The following is a 19,881-nucleotide window of genomic DNA, read 5'->3' as shown; positions in this document are numbered from 1 at the left end:
CCGTTAATGCATCGAAAACCAAAACTTTTCTTCAAGAATTGGAAGAGTATAAACATATAAACAAGTTCGAATTCGAACACTTTTGAAAACTCAAAATACTGAATCTTTTATACCACAGCTTATTAAACATAAATTTTGGTGACATGTTCTCATTTAACAATGATCTACTTGTGACAAAAATTAACATCCCTCGCAATTACAACAGAAAAAGCTTTTCCAGGGATTTATTATTGTCAATAAAGCAGAGTTTGCACATTTTAGAACTGTGTAGCCTTGTATCTTGGGATCAAATACTGAAGAGTCAATTCTTAATCGGAAGTAAAGACAATGGATAGAGGATGTGAGGTAGAAATGAGTGAGTTCAACAACTGGGTCACTATGTGAAATTTATTTTTTAATTGAATAAATCAGTCTTTGGTTTCACATGAAATATCAGCTGTGTAAATACAATAGTTAATTTATTTACTCAATATCTAGCTAACTCGGATTATGAGTTCAAGTTCGTTGCTGAAAAGGAGTAGAATTCTCAAAAATACCCGCTTTACCAATTTATATGTGGTATTATCCAATTAAAGTTTGATTTTCAGCATCAATATTGATAAATTCTTAAATAGTGTCTGCTGTATCAATGAGGGAAATATAAATACGAAATTAGTGTAATATTCGTACTTTAATAAATATAAATACGAACAGAGATAAAAAGGAATATACCAATTTTATGTACGTCATGTGTATCCTTTCACTTTTATAATATTGGGAAATTACAAATTTTGTACTATAGTTTTACATACGGAGCGATCATCTGAAAGAAAAGTATCAAACGATCCTGATTCAGAGTTAGTATTCTCTTTCAATACTTCTGCTGCGAAAAATCATGTGTTAAATATAGGGTATGACATTTCCCGTGTAGCGAGATGAAAATACTTCAGTCATATTCAATCTGAATAAAGGCAATGCTTCTGCATATAAATATTCGTATTTGATACGATATGCATAAATTAATATAATATATCTTTGCATAATTGACTTGATTACTATGTAAACAGTCAAAAGTGATAAAGTTCTCGCAAACTAGATAAATTATTGTCTTATTTTCTATACTTCTTTTATTTATTGTTGTATCTTACGGAGTGTCGATTCCCATTTCATTATTCAAAAAATTTTCGAGTATAGGTATATATATATATATATATATGTATATTTTTTTTATCAAAATAAAGATATGTTGAGCATTACTACCCTAGGAAAAACATTGTTTTACGAAAGTCTAGTACAATTGATAAGCAGCGCATAATACTATGGATGTTCGTATAACTGTGCTCGTAAACTGCAATTATTTTTGGAAATTGCTAGCACAACAGTTATACCCATTACTATTTCAGTGCTTTGACAGTTTAGATTTGATTTCCACTAGGAACGCCCATGTTTGTAATTACATTCCGATTGCAGCCTATATCGATCAACATTTTATGATTTTCAGAGACTATCGCCAACGGGTTTGGGCCAACTTGAAAATTACTTTGTAATTGCGGTAGCTTCGGGTCACTATCGATATTTTGCAATTTTGTATAGTTCACCTGCTGCCATGCTTCGTCGAGTATTCTATTATCATAAACGTCTACTTTAATCGTATTCTCAATTTCATTCTCCATTTGTGATGTAAATAATTTTGATGTCGCTGTTCCAATGTCATTTTCGTTCCCTCCCCACTTTCTGTTACTAGTACCATCAGTTACTTCGTGGTGATGATGTCGCAAGTGATCGTCCAGTGTCTGCTTCTTATCAAATAATAACGCACACTGTTTACACCTGTAAATTAGAAGATTTATCAATATGAAACTACGAATTTTTGCTGGAAAAATTAACTGAATGAATTTTCCAGCTGTGATAATTATTCTACACTATTTATTGCATGATCGTGTAACTCCGTTCTGTTCGTTTTCGTTTTCTGTTTGAAAATTGAATTACAATCATTCTATGAATGAGTTCAATGTAGAAATATGGAACAATAAAAGTTATAGGGAAATAGCCTGCGTTTAAACGAAACCTACTTGTACTGCATTTTATTTGTTTCTTTAGCCAGTATCTCAGCTGGGTCATGAATCTTCTGGTGCGCGAACAAGTTGTATCGTTCGGCGAACCGTTTTCCACACAGAGTACAACTGAACGGTTTTTCTCCTGTGTGTACTCGCATGTGACGTTTCAAGTGAGAAGTCGACAGCAAAGACATATCACATACCTAAGAAGAATCATCACTATGAATTGTAATTTTGTGGTTGCATGTTGGAATGAATATACTTGACATGAATAGAATTCTTGTCGATCAAGCAGTTATTCTACCTGACTTTACGAACTTCTAGTACGTATGTGTTTTGACTTGAGAAAATATGATGAAATAAGATTTTCTCGTTTAAATTCAAGAATACTACACTGGTAAAATCCAAAATCTAATAGGTTCTAAGTGAAGAAGAGACCAGTCATCAAAATCCGTTGATTCATTCTCAAGATGTAATCGAACAAGAAATTGATCATGCATACAAATCTAGCGCCGATTAGAAAATTGTCAGAGGCGATTATGTCGACCTTAAAATATTGGAATTCAGAAAAAAGTCAATTAATACGATTACAATAACTTCTTTTGTTCTCGTTACCCCCTGAAAAGAAAAAAGTAGAAGCTAAAAGCATCCAAACTATACTTATTACGTACGTGACATTGGTAGGATTTTTTCCCAGTGTGCGAAAGTGCATGCATGTTGTACGAAGTATGGTGGACGAAGCGTTTTCCACATAGTTCGCATTGGTAAGGCGTTTCTCCCGTATGCATCGGCAAGTGTCTCATCAAAGCTCCCTTTTGAGTGAAACATTTGTTGCAAAAACTGCATTGGAACGGATTAATGCCATTGTGCATACCGACATGGATTTCCAATGCGTGTTTGTGCTTGTAAGCCTGACCACACTTTTCACACATGTAGGGTCTCAGACTCGAATGTGATTTCATATGGGTTTTTAACTCGGCTGACGTTCTCCACTTCTTTCCGCAAGTTGGACAAGGATATTTTAATGGCTTTAAGCTATACTTTGATATTCTATGAGATTTGTACGTTATTTCTTGCGAATTAGGGGCAAGCTCTTTAGGCACATCCAGCATGTCCACAGAGTTGTTCTCTGCAATTTTTATAGTATTCGGTCACGATTAAATTGTGGAAATGGATAAGAATACATTATTTTCGTATAAAAATTTGCTCTCGGATCAATTTTGGTCTGTGACAAAAATAGATCTAAAAAAAAAAGTATGTCAAGAACCTAGAGATAGATTTTTTTCATGTAATCAATAAGGGACGTAAATAAGTTTATCAAATTAGAAACAAGTAGAAACAAGTTTTGGGTAGTAGATCGAGTTGCCGATTTAATCTTTTATCGTGCCTTATTTTAGAGACAATAGTGTAAAAAATTATTCATTTAATTTTTTCATTGATGTTTTACATACTTGATATGTCATGTTCGTGTTCGTATATTTTTTCTGTATTGCGAACAACTTCTTTCCATTCAAAATCATCTTGTTCCTCATTATCCGACATTCCAAGGAGTTCCTCGGGAAATATTCCATGATCGTCATTATTTGACTCTAAGAGCTCGTGTACAATGTCAATGGCATCTTTATTCCGTGGATGTTCTTTAACTACATGAGTATTAGCGTCAGATATGCTTGAAAATACTTTGTTACAAATTTTGCACTTGTAAGGTTTCGATTCTCCGTGCTTCAATGAATGCAAACAAAGATCGTTCGCATATTTAAACAACCTGCCACATACTTTGCACCGATGAGTATACAGTGCCATTTTTTCTTGTCTATTTAGATTGAATGTTATTTCATTTCTGGATAAACAATTAACATTTTGTTCTTTTTTTTTCGTTTCACCTGCTGTTTCATCATTCAGAATATTGTCAAAACTATTGACATGTCTTACAACATTCGCCACAGCGCCTTTGAGTTGACTTTTACGTTTCGCTTTTACATTTTGTTCGCTCCGTACATTTATATTTATACTTTTGGTACAGATCTTTGCTCCACATTGACCAAATTTTTTATCAAGATCCAAAACTTCACCAATATGAATCGAAGATTCTTTACAACCGTTAGCTAAATCATACTGACTAATCGAGCATTCATCGTTACTCAATTTTTGCAATACAGATAAAGTTTTCACTTGGTTTGGACTGCTTGATGTTTTCAATTTGTTTGCCTGATTCAAGTTCCCAGCCAAACATTTATCACCTATTTCGAAAAGACTCGCAACGTCGCTTCTAACAGTCTTACTGTCACTTTGCTTGCTACTTGATTCATATACTTTCAATATCTCAGTTCTAATATTTGCTACTGTCCATTGCGCCTGTTCCAATATTTGGAACATGTGGTAGCATTGGGAGCATACGTGGGAACTGCGTAAATCAGATTCAATGCAGTTTAATACTTGGAGAATAAAACTAACAAGTTGCATCCCGTTCCGAGGTAACGATGTGTAAAAAATGTTCACACAAGTCGTTAACTCCAATCTTGCTGTGCATAGAAGACACAGAAGCTCCGATGTGGGTTCCATGTCTTTTTTAGATTGTTCGACAGAACGTTATTGTCATGATTTTTTTTTTTTTTTTTTTTTTTTCTATCAGGAAAATACGTCGGCGCTAATTGCGCAATAATAAAACAAGTTATTGCATGACATTTTTTTCATAATGTTTGTATTTTCAATTTCGAGTACAACTGAGAAAATTTATTTTCAAATATAATTTCCGAACCGTTGAATAAGACGAGATTTACAATACAACACTTTGATATTACAAAACATATTTTTTTCAACTCGTTTATTGATCCAGCTCAAGATATTGTTAATGTGACTCGTCACGATTAACATTATTAACTAGTTTCGAATATAAAATATATGAAACCCCGTACACAAACGTCACTACGGTTAAAATTATTCATGACGGCCATTATAAAACATATATAGGTATGCAACTACCATCGTGTTACACAATCGTTGATGGTGTCGGTATCAGTTTGTGGCTCTTTTGTCAGTAGTAAGCTTTGTCTCAGTTTTAGGGAATATTCAGTATTGAAGTTGGCAACTTCAATAATTTCGTAATTAATTTCTACCACGCTGGGTCGACCGTGATTTCTACACTGAAATGTGTTGTGAAGTGAGCTGCCAGTGCTGGAAACTCCTAGGAAACGGTCTGAAAATTCCCCAGGACTGATTGTTAAATGTAAGAGATAAATGTCTGAAATATAACCTAAGAATTTGGCGTTTCGGGTCGAATAGCGATGGCATTTTCATTCAGAGCTGGTACAAATTGGTGTCATGATTTTCCAAAGCTTGCTAAAGAATCTGGCTTTTGCTTTAATGTCCATAGAACCCGAGTGAGGGTCGACTGGAATCGTATAAGTACGTCTAATTGTGGATAAATCGTGATATTTTTCTATGTTGAAGACAGGCTTTTTAGAAAGCATTTAAAAAATTGGATATTATCTACATTTTCCATGTAGAAATTTAGTATATTTTCATTTAGTACATAAGAGAAAATTGTTTGTATGTTTAAAGGTTCCATTGACATAGATCGGGTGATCAGAGAAAGAGACTTTTTGACAGTAGATGACAATGTCAACAATGTAGTGGATTATTCCCTTGAAACTGAATACGATGTGAAGATATTGGACCCAAATTTTGTCAAACTATTTCGACTTGCTCAACTATCGGTTGAATATTTATTATATTGTAAACAGTATTTAGATCACAGTGTTATCATTTTAAAAGATGAACTAAGACTGAAGATCGAGGACAATGCGATGCTCAAAGAAGAGATTAATGCATTGCAAGAATCGATAAAGAATTTGAATGAAAAGATAAGGGAAAGAAATAGAATCATAGAATCAAAACTTGGCGATTCTAATGGTGAACTTTTCAAGGTATACATATGATACATTATTGTTTGAATTTTTCAGTAGGAAGATTTGTCCAAACAATCTGCCTATATTATACCTGATAAAAGACATTTAAATTGAATCTAGCAGTTAATTGGCTCAGGATATTAGCTGTATTTTTCAATAATTTCATGCATTTTTAGTGCCCACATTGTGTCAAGACTTTCATAGCTCCAACATTTGTGAGTGCTCATATCGCTAGACGCCATGCTCATTTGTCTGATCCATATATGATGCCTCCTTCTTTACCTGCACACGAGCAATACCGTGTTGAAGCGGAAAAATTACATGACGAAATAAAAACTCTAAAAGAAAGGCTCAATCGAACGGAAAGAGTGATAAGAAATGAATCAGAGAAAAATTTTGATTTTAGTAGAACCGACAATGGTCATAGAACTCCGGATATTTATGAAAAAGGGGAATATACTAACGATCGACAACGTGAAGAAAGAATAAGAGAACAACAGAGAAAGTATCAAGATGAGATAGCCAGTTTAAAGAGCATGTTGTTCAGTGAAGTTAGAGTGAGTTGGTGAAATCAAATTAGAATATTACTACCGATTGTTATCTTATTTCTCCATTTAAGGCAGTATATATACTTTGGGAAGAAAATAATAAACATCCCATTATTTATCAGAAACTTTTGAATTTGATGGGAGAATTACATAGTAACGTAATTTCCATAAAAACCACTAATATTTGAGCTATATCACTTTTAAATATCGAATACAATTTTTTTCCAACTAAATTTGTATGCATTTTGCGAGAACAACATTTTTTGCAAAGACATGAGGGAAAAAAGACTTCGTAGTGCACATGATATTTCATGTAACAAAAGTATGGTTCACAAGTTTCTCTTTTTACTTAGATACACTTTTTTGTACTATTGATCAAATGGTCACTTTACATAGAGAATGCAGTCAGAAAAACAAAACGTGTAAACTAAACTTGCATTACATAGAAAACGTTTTTTGAGGTGGATATTGTTGCTTAATGTGTTTTTTAAGTCAATACTTCACAGGCTGCAAATTTTATTAAGTAAACCTAGTTACACGTTTTTGTTTTTTAGAATTTGAAGCAAAAGGATGTAAGTTTAAGTCCTATTTACCATGTTCAGCCTGACACGAAAATTCTTAATCTTGAGGAATTGATAAAGAAACAAGAAAAAGAGATTCATACGTTGAGAGACCAGCTCCGTGAACAAGTGAGTAAGATAGAGTGTTTTTCAATTTTTTAGCATCATCCATTCTATCATGTTATTCATAATTGCAGATAACACCAAACTTGAAGAATGTACAAGAGAAACTACATGTTCAAGAGCAGCATGGAAAAGTTATAAATGAACGTTTAGAAAAACAGACCGATTTGGATACTGATTTATCAGTCCAGTTGAAAATAAGCCAAGAAACATCAAGGCAAATGAAGGAGCTTTATGAATCGAAAATTAACGAATTAGAAATGCATTCAAAGGCTCAAAAACAAATGCTAGAAGCTCAGGGCATGCGGCTCGCACAATTGGCGCATGAACTCTGGGAGTCTAGGGAGCCAAGTCAATCAACAACCGAAGAAAAAAAAATTGATTTGCAGAGTAAATCGTCTAGTCAAAATATAGTGAAGAAAATGCCAAATATTAGAGGGAAAGACAATGATCATAAGACTAACGTAAAAAATAACAAACATGGCGAACCAGTTTGTGACAATGTCGGGAGCCTGTCTAGTCGTGAATCACCAAAGATTTTGACCTCTCCAATAAGGAATAGAAAACCTTGTTTTCAAAATAAAGATAACAATGAGCTATTAACAGGAAAAGGAGATTATTTTGAGACTGGTAGTGATTCTAAAAGTGCTAGGATTGCAATGAATTTGAGAGATTCAGATGCTGAAAACACAAAACGATATTTGGTGGAAAATTTGAATCTTGAGTCTCTGCATTCTAGTCGGAGTGGAAAGGCGATCCAGCAAAGTTCTCAGAGAAATAGTAAACATCAAACCAATGTGAATCTTCGAAACTTAAAAGGTATCAGAGCCGTTTCTGACAGTAAAAACTTACCTTTACGTTCAAATGCTGGTTTTCGAGGTATGAAAAGTGAACAGTCCTTGGATTTGCCAAGAACTAAAGCTTATGTACGACAAAAAACTGTGCAAGAGTCTGAGGATAGTGAAAATTATAGTGAAACCGAATCTGAATCTAGTACTTCAAAATCCGAATGCCAATCTGCGTCTGAAGATGAAATCAAAAATGAAGAAGATGAGAGAAAATTGAATTCGCACTACATTGAAGATTTTAATTCACCAACGGATTCGAAGGAATGGATCCGTGAAAATTCTGAAATATTGCAGGAGTTGAAAGAGCATTTGAGGGATGTTTTTGATGGCAAACTGAAAGATTTGGGGATTGATCCAGAATGGGATGGCATACCAAAGGCAACATTCAAACAAAAAATGGAAACCGTTATTCATCATCAAAATATAAATGCAAAGGTAACAACTGAACTTTATAGATAATGTATTGATTATCACGTTTGCTTGATTTTTTATACGTTGTACATCACTGAAACTAGTAGATTATTTCCAATCAGAAATCTATAATTTTTTTTTTTTTTTTTTCAGAAAATAAATGACTATAATTACATTCGTCAAAAAATACTTGAAGAAATTTCGCAAAGATTGAACAAGAACATAGCAGAACCAGCCCACCCAAGAAAAATGTCTTCCTTAGACAGAATAATGAGCAAGTTTAAAATTAAAACTGCAAATGCACTGAAGCAGCGAACAAATTTTGGTTAGTAAAATTTTTAAGCAAATGCTATGTCTTTTAGATTCCATTTTTTGGTATGTCGTTACATATTTTATTATAAAAAAAAAAAAAGAATTTTAGCCAGGTATTAGGTTTCTTGTCGTATTTCTCATATTTCAAAATATTCATATTTTAATAATAAAAATCAGTCAGGTTCGACAAAGATATTTTTTGAAACTTGTGTGTCGATAGTCTGTGAAGAAAATTAGTGACTTGATTGACAACTCCGATGATATCTTAAATAGAGAAGTAAAAAAAAAAGAATTACCGCTGTATTACAGAATTTCGAACACCTATTGTGAAATCCCCACTGATGAGTTCATATTCCAAAGCTTCTAAGCCGATGTCAAACTTGGAGGTACTTCCAAGTAAAATGAACGAGTCTAACATTCATGAATTGAGAAGTAACAAAAATTCGACCGTATCAAGGTATAAAAAAGAGCCGGAACCGCGACCCAGAAGCAGATCAACTCTAGTCAGAAATACTAAACCATCTTATTCTCAAATGAAAGATAATACCGAAATAGTAGAGCATAATAAATTCGTAGAAGAATTAGAGGATTCCACAAGTTTGGAAGAACAAATACAGTCACATGACGGCATTGTATGTCTGTCCAAAAGTGAAACTATACCGAAGGCCAAAAAATTCGGATTCAGGATTGAAAGTAAAAAATCTACACTTATGCCAAAAACGTCTGTTGAAAGTCTTATTGAACAATCTTATTCATCTGCTGACGAAGATTCAAATAACAAACTTAGTGATCATAAGCTAGTGCGCAGCCTACCGGGTTCCCCAAAGAATAATAAAAGTGTTTTGAAATCTACTACTGGATCCGTTGGAAGTTTGATAAAGAAGAAAGTTCTTTTCGATTTAGACCAAAGTGTAAGAAATGGTGGTAAAAGTACAAATCAGATTACAGGTGAGAATCTGTCTGCGAAGAAAACATTACCAGAGTATAGTTTTGAGGATGAAGAAGTTAACGACGACGACTGGAATATTTCAAAGTGAGTAGAAACTAGGGCTGTGTGATGTTTCGAATAATCATAGACCGAGGGTGATTAATCAGATAATGAAGTCGAATGAACAATTACTCAACATTAATATAAATTGATTAATTGCACAATCCTAGTAGAAAAATATTCTCAAAAACTTATTGCGCATAAAATACCTCATTGTCGATTTGTTTTACCAATGATTGACGTTTTTTAGTATGTCAGACGATGATGTAAGACCGCAAAAAGCAAAGTCTCCAAGCATGGACAGTATAGTTTTAAAAACATCGCAGAGTAGTGAGATTGCAAAAATTTCAAAAAAAATACAAGACCAGGTGAATTAATCTTTGAATTACCAAGTTTAAAACACCTCTTGATTTATCTATTTCATTTTCCTTTGAAAACGTATACTTGATTTCTAGCTGAATATTTCCCACCAGAAACCAATTGGTGCAGTAGAAGCAATGTTTCTGGCAAAGCCTAGTTCGAAGGAAACTAAGGGTCATTCAGAATACAGAGAATCTACGAACATGGCAAGTTCTAGCCTCGATAATCCTTATAATCCATTGCTCAATAATCAGCCGACAGAAATCAACAAGCATTTGAAAGCCACCTCAAGTGCATCGATGGATCATGAATCTGACGTAGAAACCGGCATCGAAGAATTGCTTAAAACTGATTGAAACTTATGCAGCCAAAATGTCTCCTAATAATGGTGCTTACGGCTGAATTTGTGTAAATGATTGTCAAGCTTACGTATTGTATGTAGCTCAGCTATGTAATTTACATATATACGTGTTCCAACTGTTTTTGCTAATTTTTATTTATTTTAATCAGTAAGTGCTTCAAATAGATTGAATATTTTTAAGAAATATTTTCTCGTGGTTGAATGATACCATCTGGTCAATATTTTTTACAATTTGACTTGTAAGATAGTCAAAGAGGTACTAGAAATGCAACCATCTTCAGTAATCGCATTGTCAGAATTTCAAAAATAGATGCATTGTCAGGCAATGTGAACAAGCAAGAGTATGGTAAGAAAACTCAGCCAGATAAAATTTTTCTTTCAGTTATCCTGACCTACAAGAGCTGAACAAATCCTTACCTACTTATGAAATGAACCGACGGATCTTTTAATTGCTTCTCTGATTGGGTTCGAGCACGAAACACATTATTAATCAACTGTTTTTTCAAATTCATAGTGTAGTTATGTCAGGAAAGAAGAGACTTACGTCATATCACATATCGATACTGCACTGTGATAGGTCGTATTAGGGCCTAAGTTAAATTGGGTGCTTTCAAATTGTCCTAAGACATTATTTTGAGTTCATTGCTGACTGAAACGTAGCAAGATAAGTTGTCGGTAGACTCATAATAAAACAAACATTTATTTGACACTTTCTACTTTTAATAAATGTTGCAATGTAAAGCGTACTGCAGCCATGCCGAGGTCAATTTTCTACACAGGTCGAAGCATTAGAGCAATTATGAAACGACGTGTCAATCACCGCATGGCTTGGTACACGGCTGGCTTTCAGCAAAGAGAGGCAGCTCGGATGTGAATTGCTGTCTCTCTCGCACTGATACAGTCTTTCAAAAAGCTTACACACCCCTTTCGTGCGCGTTTACTTCCCTTAAATCGATGACGTAACGTTTCTGCTTGGACTGTGCTACGCGTACGCAGCAGCTAGTAGAAAGAGACAGCACTTCACCTTCAGGCTATCTCTTTCGACTCAAACCTACTATCGCAGTGAGCGTTCAAATTGTGTTATGGTTCAGTGATTGCGAACCGGGAATTACAGCGGAACAGCGAAACACGGAACGAATGATGGCCAATGAGCAAAAATTTTCCGTTGGATCTCTGACGGATACAACGGACAGCCTTCCGTAAATCACTACCGTTTGTTTCGCGTTTCCCTATTCCACTGGTTCTCCTCAGCATGTTGAAGCGGAATCATAACATGGCAGAAAGGTATTGGCAGAGAGCGGAGTATATGGTGGGGACGACTGAATCAATGAGAGCGCTCTTAGTGGACAAAATTTCATCAAATCATGGATTTATTGTAAATAAACACGTGAAAATTAAATATGAAAATGGTTCATGATAGTTGTTGTGTTGTTAATTGTTACCGTGATTGTAACTCAGATTAAGGTGCCGCTGACCTGGATTTGAAAGTTGAAATCGATCGAAGCGCCCTCTGCGTAAGTTTCCTCGGTTCCAAACCATTCGAAGGTGGTACTCTACACCGGGGAGTGGCGCAACACGATATTAGACAAAACGCGGTCGGTAAGGGGGCCTGTATCTGAGTCGGTAACCTTACCAACAGGACTGACTCGAATTTTGCATGCAAATGATGACGTCATGCCAGTAGCGACTGCATCACGACCGAACTGATTATTTTGATAGTTTTACGGTGAATGTAGCAAATTCAATTTCGTGTTCCGTGAAACACCCTTGAATATCGGACATTCTTTGACGAATCGGACAGATTTAGATGAAAATCGACCGGCGCCATTTTGATATAGCTTAAAATTTTTTACGGCTTCTATATCGAAAAAATAGGGATACGTATTCGAGGATTTTTTTATTTTACATATTTCGTAACATAAAGGGGATCGAAAATTTGATAATTTGGTGTTTTTTGGCATGGAGACTCATTCTCAAAAATTCATAACACCGGTTCTATTTGAGCTGAAAAGTTCGTTTTTTCAACCCAAAGCTGATAAAATGAATTTTAATACAACAATTCTTTCATGAACGATTATTCCGAAATTCATATTGTTATACATAATCAATACGTTAAAATCGATTTTTAACAATTGCCCCAACCTCGTAGCGAGTTCTTAGCACAACCATCGTATTCTACGTCAAATTTTTCATCCATAACGTATTTTTAATTGATGGAGACATTATTATTACTGTACGAAACGAATTCATTTATCTACCACGGCACGTCACATCGGCGCTCGGGTAATTCCATTGCACGCCTCATTATCTTGCCTCGTATCATTTTCGTCTGTAATATAAATGATTACTGTATATTCTCGATTAAAAAATAATATTCAACAGCAAACAAGACTTCATAACAAATGCAACGGAAAAATAATCAAATACAAGATATTATTGTATCAAATAAAAAATCAATTTATCAAGATTTCGATACATGATTTTTAGTTAATAAGTACCTCGTCCTGCAGTACGTCTTACAATATTTACATTTATTCTTGAAAATTTGTAGGATTCCAACCTCTCCTGAAGTATTGGAAGCATAGCAATTCTCATTGTGTCAATAAAAAAACGATTGTACAAATTTTTAAACGAATAATACTATACATATTAAAAGTGAATGTAAATATTGTGTGACGTAATGCAGAACGCGGTGTTTAATAACTAATAATAATGTATTAAAATCTTGGTAAATTAATTTTTTATTTGCCACAATAATATTTTTTGTTTTATTATTTTTTTGTTCAATTTTTTAAAAAGTATTGTATGCTAATAAATAATATTATTCAATTAAAAATATAGAGTAATCATTTACATTACAGAGGAAACGGATACGAGGTAAGATAAAAGAGCGTGCAATGGAATTCCCCGCGCGCCGACGTGACGTGCCGCGGTAGATAAATTAATTATTGTCCTACAGTAATAATAATTTCTCCATCAATCGATCCGACCTTATGGATAAAATATTTGGCGTAGAATACGATGGTTGTGCTAAGAACTCGCTAAGAGGTTGGGGCAATTGTTAAAAATCGATTGAAACATATTAATTGTTTAAAAGTTTATAACAGTATAAATTTCGAAATAATCGTTGATGAAAGAATTGTTGTAATAAAATTCATTTTATTGGCTTTGAGATGAAAAAAACGAACTTTCCAGCTCAAATAGAACCGGCGTTATGAATTTTTGAAAGTGAGTATTCCAAGCCAAAAAACACAAAATTATCAAATTTTCGATCCCCTCTATTTTACGAAATATGTAAAATAAAAAAATCCTCGAATACGTATCCCTAGTTTTTCGATATAGAACCCGTCAAAAAAAATTTCAGGTAAATCTAAAATGCGTCGGTCACAAAGGTGTTTGGTTATAAAAGAATGTCCCATATATAATCAAACATATCACGCAATATTAGTTTTACACAACACGAAGTATTTTCAAATAGTGTTTTTCGATACTAGTGCGCGAAGGTGGCAATGCTCGCACAAGCGTGAAGCCGCAGCACGAACCCGGAGACGAACCGTAGACGAGTTGAAGGGCGAGTGTGGCGCATTCACGCGAGATAGACATTGCCAACTTTCGCGCGTGTATCGAACTCTATTTTTTGCTACACCTGTATTGGAAAGTCCGACATACACGATTATATTCACACGAAACCACGGCACGATGTCTGTTCAGTGACGATGTCGAGCACGGCATAGAGTGACAAACTATTCCATTGGTGGCGCTAGTGCAGCTGTTTGCAAAATGCGCAACTGTGGACAAAAGCGCGACCGTCTTTTTCGCAGACCGCTAGCAACGTGCGAAGGTTTATCTTATACCGCCGGCAATGTGCGAAGATTTTTTTCTCACACCGCTAGCAATTCGCGAAAGTTTTTCCCGCACATGTGTATAGAAGACTACTTTCGGTGCGTGAAAATGGTGCATAAAAATGGACTTTCCATGCAGGTGTTGCAAAAATGATTTTACTATTATTCTGATGTTTGTTATTGTACCTGTCACGTATTATTTGTTTGGATTTCATCGGTTAACGTCACCCTATGCTAAAATAATAGTATTTGATATTTGTTTCAATGTTTATGCTTACTTTATTCATCATGAAAAGTTCTACAGAATTTTTTCTTTCAGGAATACTATCAAATTTTTTATTTACAATGCTTGTAAATTTGAAGGCAATTTTTTTATCGCGGCTTTTTATTTTTTTACACATATCTGATGTATACCCACAATTTTCGAGCATGATTTAATGTAAACATCAGATGTCGCTTGAGTCGCGGTCCTTGCCAATACGAGAAGGGGAAACCCCCTGTACTGACGTGATACATTGTTACTTGAGTCTCTTTGTGGGATGCACAGTCGTCAATTTGTGTTTGATGACATCGCTTGTGCCAGCAGAAGCGTGTACACAGCAAAGGAATAACTCAGCTTGATTCATCAATTGAAGGTAATTTTTGTTCATAGGAACTGTTTGTGCAGTAGATTGCTGTTTCGGAATGACGAATAAAGATCCTGATATATGTTGCGGTTTTGTTGGCACCTCTAATTACTGAGACATTAGACAGCTTACATGGGCTGCTATTAGGCTGCTATTGACACAGGCAGCTGTTTTTAAATTATTGAAAACAAATATGTTTCTGAACATTTTGACAAGTTGCTTTTGAATAATTTTTTGAATTTTTTCAAGAAATATTTGTGGAAAATTTATTCATAATATTCTTCAAAATTGAACATTTTTATTAATATGTCTGATATGTTTGTGAAATATTTTTTAAAATTCATATTTCCAAATGTATGTAATATTAATAAATAAGCTATGGTTATTGAAAAAAAATATACGTTTCTAGAGTGCCGAAATAGAATTTCAGCAATAAAGAGGATGTTCCTTTAGAATTGCGTATTTTTTAAGTCAACTGAGAAATTGGCAAATAACTAAAGAATTTTAATGCTTTCTTTGAATCCTCCGAGGATGAGATCGCCCAGAATGTTTTTTCATATAACTTACATGCGAACAAATTCTTTTGAACTGAAGACTAATAATTGGGATTTAGTTTCTCTAAATTTCACGAAAAATACTGAATAAAATTGGCCATTACCATTTGGCGACAAGCAATGGTTTAAAATCACTGTACTGAGTATAAAAATTTGTAGAGCTTGTTATCATCTTTCTTACCAGAGAGGTAATAGTTGAGAAATGGAACATGCACGACCACCGCCGGCATTGAGTTCCGGAGGTGCAATGGATGAAAACTGGAAAGACTGGAAACGGCAGTTTCTTATATTTCTGAAAGCTTCAGGCATCGCTAATAAGCCATCAGATGTGAGGGCCAACATTCTTTTGAATTTGATCGGTCCTGTCGGCATGACAGTTTTTAAAAACTTTACTTTCGACGATTCGGACGATGAGGAAAATGTGGAAATACTTATAGAAAAATTCGAAGATCACTTTTCACCAAGAAAAACTGAGGTGCACGAGCGGTATATCTTTTTTTCGAGCGTAAGACAACAGTCAGAGCCTATCCTACACTACGTGCAAACTTTGAAGGTACGTTACAAAGAATCGTTTGGGAGAACGAATAAACAGTTACATTTAGCTGAGCACTTAAGGTGATCTTGAACCTTCCTGTTCTATAATTGAATAATTTCTCCGAAATACGGTTTACTGAGTTTGTGGGTCGAACAGACAAAACTCGACGCCTTTTAAAAGCTAATTGTAAAACTTGTATTTCATGATTACAGAAAAAAGCAAGTACTTGCAACTTTGGTGGTTTAACAGAAAGCCTGATAAGAGACAAAATTATATTAGATGTGAAGAACAAGGAACTGAGGAAAATTTTTTTGGAGGAAAAAGATTTGTCCCTTAGCCGAGCCGTCGAGATATGGGAGAGCCGTGAACAAAATGAATCCGCTTCCAAATTCCATGTGCCAAAAGAACTTCAGCAAAAACCGTCTCACAATGCCGCGTATAATAAACTAAATAACAAAACGTCGAACTGCCGTAACTGCAATACGTGCCATGAGCCGATGCGGTGCCCTGCAGAGGGACATCGATGTGAGAATTGTGGAATGCTAAATCACTTCACAGCAGTTTGTAACCAACCACCAGTAAAAAAAGTAAACATGCACCCAATAATTCAGTACGATTTACAACAGCAATTTTATGCACCTTTCTGTCCGAAAATTCAAAGCTTTGTCTCATGAGTGTCGCATATCCTTCAAGTTTTAAAAGTAGGAAAGTTGCTACTTGCCTTGCACGGAATTATCTACATATTATTAATTTTCTACCTTTCAGACATGGCCAAAGCATTTCAACCCCTCACCATCGACCCAAGCACCAGGATCAACAATGAACAATTGATAAGAATGACTTGTCAGGATATTTTTACTGCAGAATTTGCAAATGTATCGTGTATTTAATGGAACTTCCGGTTGATTATTCTGCGAATGAGTCAATTGATAAAACGTGTATTTTTAAAGAAGATTCAGACTTATTGAATTACCACTATATATCTGAATCAATAAATGATGTCATACAATATTTCGATTTCTTATCTTCATACGCGTTGTTGAGAGTAATAACTACCATTTTTTCTATAAGCTTCTACTTTGTAAAAACTATTTTTTACAGTATTTTAGGAAGTTCTGAAATAAATTAGCCAAAAGATAACTGTTCTTATTTCAATTTATATTACAGGTTACAAAATACCACTTCAAGTATAAAATTTATAATGATAATATCACATCGTAAGGGAAATCTTGTGTGTTCTAGATGATATTTGAAAATTTTCGTGCGGCACTTATAAGATACAAGTTGATTTTCAAATATTTGAAATACTGAAACTGTTCCTTCATATTTTTATCCATAGTCAGACTTTTGAGTAGGGATGTGCCGGATAGCGATTTGTTTTTCTTCCGGGATACCGGATATCCGGTATCCGGTACGAGAAAATCGCCAAATTCTGGATTTTAAAGTAAGGTTACCTAAACTGAAGTGTGAAACTGAGAATCTTCATTTCCTACTTATTTCAGTTTTGTCCACTTTAATTTTTTTCCATTTCTATCATCTTGAGTAATAGTATAATCATCTTCTGGACAGATTATTGCTATCCGATAATCCGGCCGGATACCGGATGGTTAACGGATATCCGGCACATCCCTATTTCAGAGTGCTGTCTCTTTTTCATACAATTACTCGAAGTAACAGTTTTTACTTATTTTCAAGCAATCCAAATAATCTAAGTCAAATAAGTAAGAAAAGTAGAATAAAAATGAAACAAACCATGAAAACCTATTAAACTGAGAAGGCTGTAATATATTTGATAAATTCCTTCTGCAGTATTGGCTGAAAATATGAATATGTATAATGAATTAAAAATGTCACACGTCATCATACGAAAACTTGATTTTACATCACACAACGTAAGCATACAAATATTAAAAATAAAATCAGTTTTTTTTCCCCCAGATTTCGCATTCCAAATCAGGTGCCGTATATGCTGAATATGAAATATTTAAATTGAATGTAAATCCCGTTATTGATATAATAATAAATGCATTCCTCATTTATTTGTCAGAGAACCTGTGGATGATTTTACTGGTAATTGTATCCCGTTGACTTGAAAATTTATCATGCTATTTAACGCTTTCGTTGCAGCTTTTTTACTATTGAAATCAATGAACACGAAACGTTTATCCGGTAATCTTCGAATGTAATTTATAGAGCCAAATCTAGAATAAAAAATTTGATGAACAGATTAATAATGTGATGAATTGCAGTTCAGTAAGAATTACGGCTGTGTATTTAATCAAATAATCGGAGAGTTCAAATGATTGTTTTTTCCATCAATGGTTAGGTTATCGAGCAATGGAAATTCGATTAATCGTTCCTCCGATTAATCAATGTATCGGCCTTTCAAGTAACCATTTGCTCAATTAATTAACTGATCAATTGTCTTTTTTAAATTGTTCTTTTTCAATTAATTGATTCAACGATGAACTCGTAAAACAAATCACTGAAGTCTACGAGTAACCAATTAATCGCACAGCCCTAGGCTGAAAGAAAAATTACTTGCCTTGAAAATAATTCCCGTAATTTAAGGTTTGTAACATTCTTTTCGATATTGCCAACCCAAATGGTACTGCTATCATTTGCTATAACTTTTGGTTTTTGAGGTTTATAAGTGCTCATTAGAGATTTGGAGTTACCCTGAACTTCCCAATGATCATTGTCATTGGTTCGCCGAAGGGATTCCATAGAAATGCTACTGTTCAAAGATCTTTCCGAGCTGCTACAAAACTCTTGGGCCCTAAACAAAATTGCAAGGTAACAAAACAAAAGTACAAATTAAGAATTAAAAAAAAAAAGAAAAAAGAAAAAGAGAAACAATGAATTAGAAACCAATACGCACTTAGAGGAGGAAAATGGTTGGGATCGTAGATTTTTATAATAACTAGATTTGTATGATATATCAGATATCAGTTTGGATAATAAAATTGTGCTACTTGATTCGTCGTTAGAAAAATAAACTTCGTCGCCATCGCAATTTTGGATCTCGGGCGTATTAATATTACTCTCTAATTCTGAACTACTTATATTTCCTGATGTCAACAATGTCACTGCATCCTTGGATCGATAGGAGATAAATCAATGAGAAACGAAAAAACCAAAGAAAAAAAAAAAACAACGCTGGTTACAACGAAATTATGAAAAAAAAAAAAAAAAACAGAAAAATCCTTACTTTGATAAATATCATCTACTCACAGTAACAGATGAACATTGTTACAGAGCCTTAAGAGAGTCCATTTTAGAAAAACCCATACTTGTAAGTTGCATCAACCGTACCAGAACCAATTCTCCGAGTACCCAGTCAATTCGTTGATCTAGCTTCAATAATTCTTCAAGACACTTCTCTGCTTCATGGTATTGCTAAAATTAATATGTTTCAATCGATTTTTAACAATTGCCCCAACCTCATAGCAGTTCTTAGCACAACCATCGTATTCTACGTGAAATTTTTTAATCCATAACGTATTTTCAATTGATGCAGAAATTATTATTACTGTAGGAAAAGAATTAATTTATCTACCGCGGCACGTCACGTCGGCGTGCGGGTAATTCCATTGCACGCCTCATTATCTTGCCTCGTATCTTTTTCCTCTGTAATATAAATGATTACTGTATATTCTCAATTGAATAATAATATTCAACAGCAAATAAGACTTTATAAAAAATGTAACAAAAAAATAATCAAATACAAGATATTATTGTGTCAAATAAAAAATCAATTTATCAAGATTTCAATACATTATTTTTAGTTAATAAGTACCTCGTCCTGCAGTACGTCGTACAATATTTACATTTATTCTTGAAAATTTGTGTGGTTCCAACCTTTCCTG

General features: G+C 34.3%; 2 protein-coding genes and 1 long non-coding RNA gene across 4 annotated transcripts; 1 reads left to right on the top strand and 2 right to left on the bottom strand.

Moving 5' to 3' along the window:
* Positions 1 to 554: 554 nt before the first annotated feature.
* On the bottom strand, positions 555 to 5,071 carry LOC124298127 (zinc finger protein 436-like). The gene is made up of 4 exons (XM_046749760.1): positions 3,488 to 5,071; positions 2,708 to 3,165; positions 2,052 to 2,239; positions 555 to 1,809 (listed from the first exon to the last, which is right to left on the bottom strand). Exons 1-4 carry the CDS (start codon positions 4,596 to 4,598, stop codon positions 1,395 to 1,397), a joined length of 2,172 nt encoding a protein of 723 aa, XP_046605716.1. The 5' UTR covers positions 4,599 to 5,071; the 3' UTR covers positions 555 to 1,394.
* A 97-nt stretch (positions 5,072 to 5,168) lies between these two features.
* Positions 5,169 to 16,030, top strand: LOC124298126 (zinc finger protein Dzip1). 2 transcript variants are annotated; one of them, XM_046749759.1, is made up of 11 exons: positions 5,169 to 5,441; positions 5,598 to 5,962; positions 6,121 to 6,501; positions 7,047 to 7,181; positions 7,250 to 8,458; positions 8,588 to 8,759; positions 9,056 to 9,779; positions 9,985 to 10,102; positions 10,190 to 10,801; positions 14,748 to 14,932; positions 15,662 to 16,030. In XM_046749759.1, the coding sequence occupies exons 1-9, from the start codon at positions 5,321 to 5,323 to the stop codon at positions 10,448 to 10,450; spliced, it is 3,486 nt and encodes a 1,161-aa protein (XP_046605715.1). In that variant the 5' UTR covers positions 5,169 to 5,320; the 3' UTR covers positions 10,451 to 10,801; positions 14,748 to 14,932; positions 15,662 to 16,030. The 2 variants fall into 2 exon arrangements, with proteins under 2 accessions (XP_046605715.1, XP_046605714.1); XM_046749758.1 differs by having other exon boundaries at positions 15,637 to 16,030.
* Positions 16,031 to 17,406: 1,376 nt separating this feature from the next.
* LOC124298136 (uncharacterized) lies at positions 17,407 to 19,537 on the bottom strand. Its single transcript, XR_006906734.1, has 3 exons — positions 19,247 to 19,537; positions 18,894 to 19,108; positions 17,407 to 18,791 (listed from the first exon to the last, which is right to left on the bottom strand). It is a non-coding gene; the product is annotated as an uncharacterized LOC124298136 (long non-coding RNA).
* Positions 19,538 to 19,881: the final 344 nt, after the last annotated feature.

Source organism: Neodiprion virginianus, chromosome 2 (assembly GCF_021901495.1).
Source record: "Neodiprion virginianus isolate iyNeoVirg1 chromosome 2, iyNeoVirg1.1, whole genome shotgun sequence".
NCBI lineage: Eukaryota > Metazoa > Arthropoda > Insecta > Hymenoptera > Diprionidae > Neodiprion > Neodiprion virginianus.
The sequence above is the reverse complement of the archived record's forward strand: the minus strand, read 5'-3'. Positions and strand labels throughout refer to the sequence as shown.

Excerpts from the sequence above, each read along its gene's own strand:
- LOC124298127 (XM_046749760.1), bottom strand. The coding sequence starts at position 4,598 with ATGGAACCCACATCGGAGCTTCTGTGTCTTCTATGCACAGCAAGATTG. Across the intron at positions 3,166-3,487 it reads ACACGAACATGACATATCAA|AGAACAACTCTGTGGACATG; the intron begins GTATGTAAAACA and ends TAAAAATTGCAG. Across the intron at positions 1,810-2,051 it reads ACAAATAAAATGCAGTACAA|GTGTAAACAGTGTGCGTTAT; the intron begins GTAGGTTTCGTT and ends TCTAATTTACAG.
- LOC124298126 (XM_046749759.1), top strand. The coding sequence starts at position 5,321 with ATGGCATTTTCATTCAGAGCTGGTACAAATTGGTGTCATGATTTTCCA. Across the intron at positions 9,780-9,984 it reads GACGACTGGAATATTTCAAA|TATGTCAGACGATGATGTAA; the intron begins GTGAGTAGAAAC and ends GACGTTTTTTAG. Across the intron at positions 10,103-10,189 it reads CAAAAAAAATACAAGACCAG|CTGAATATTTCCCACCAGAA; the intron begins GTGAATTAATCT and ends CTTGATTTCTAG.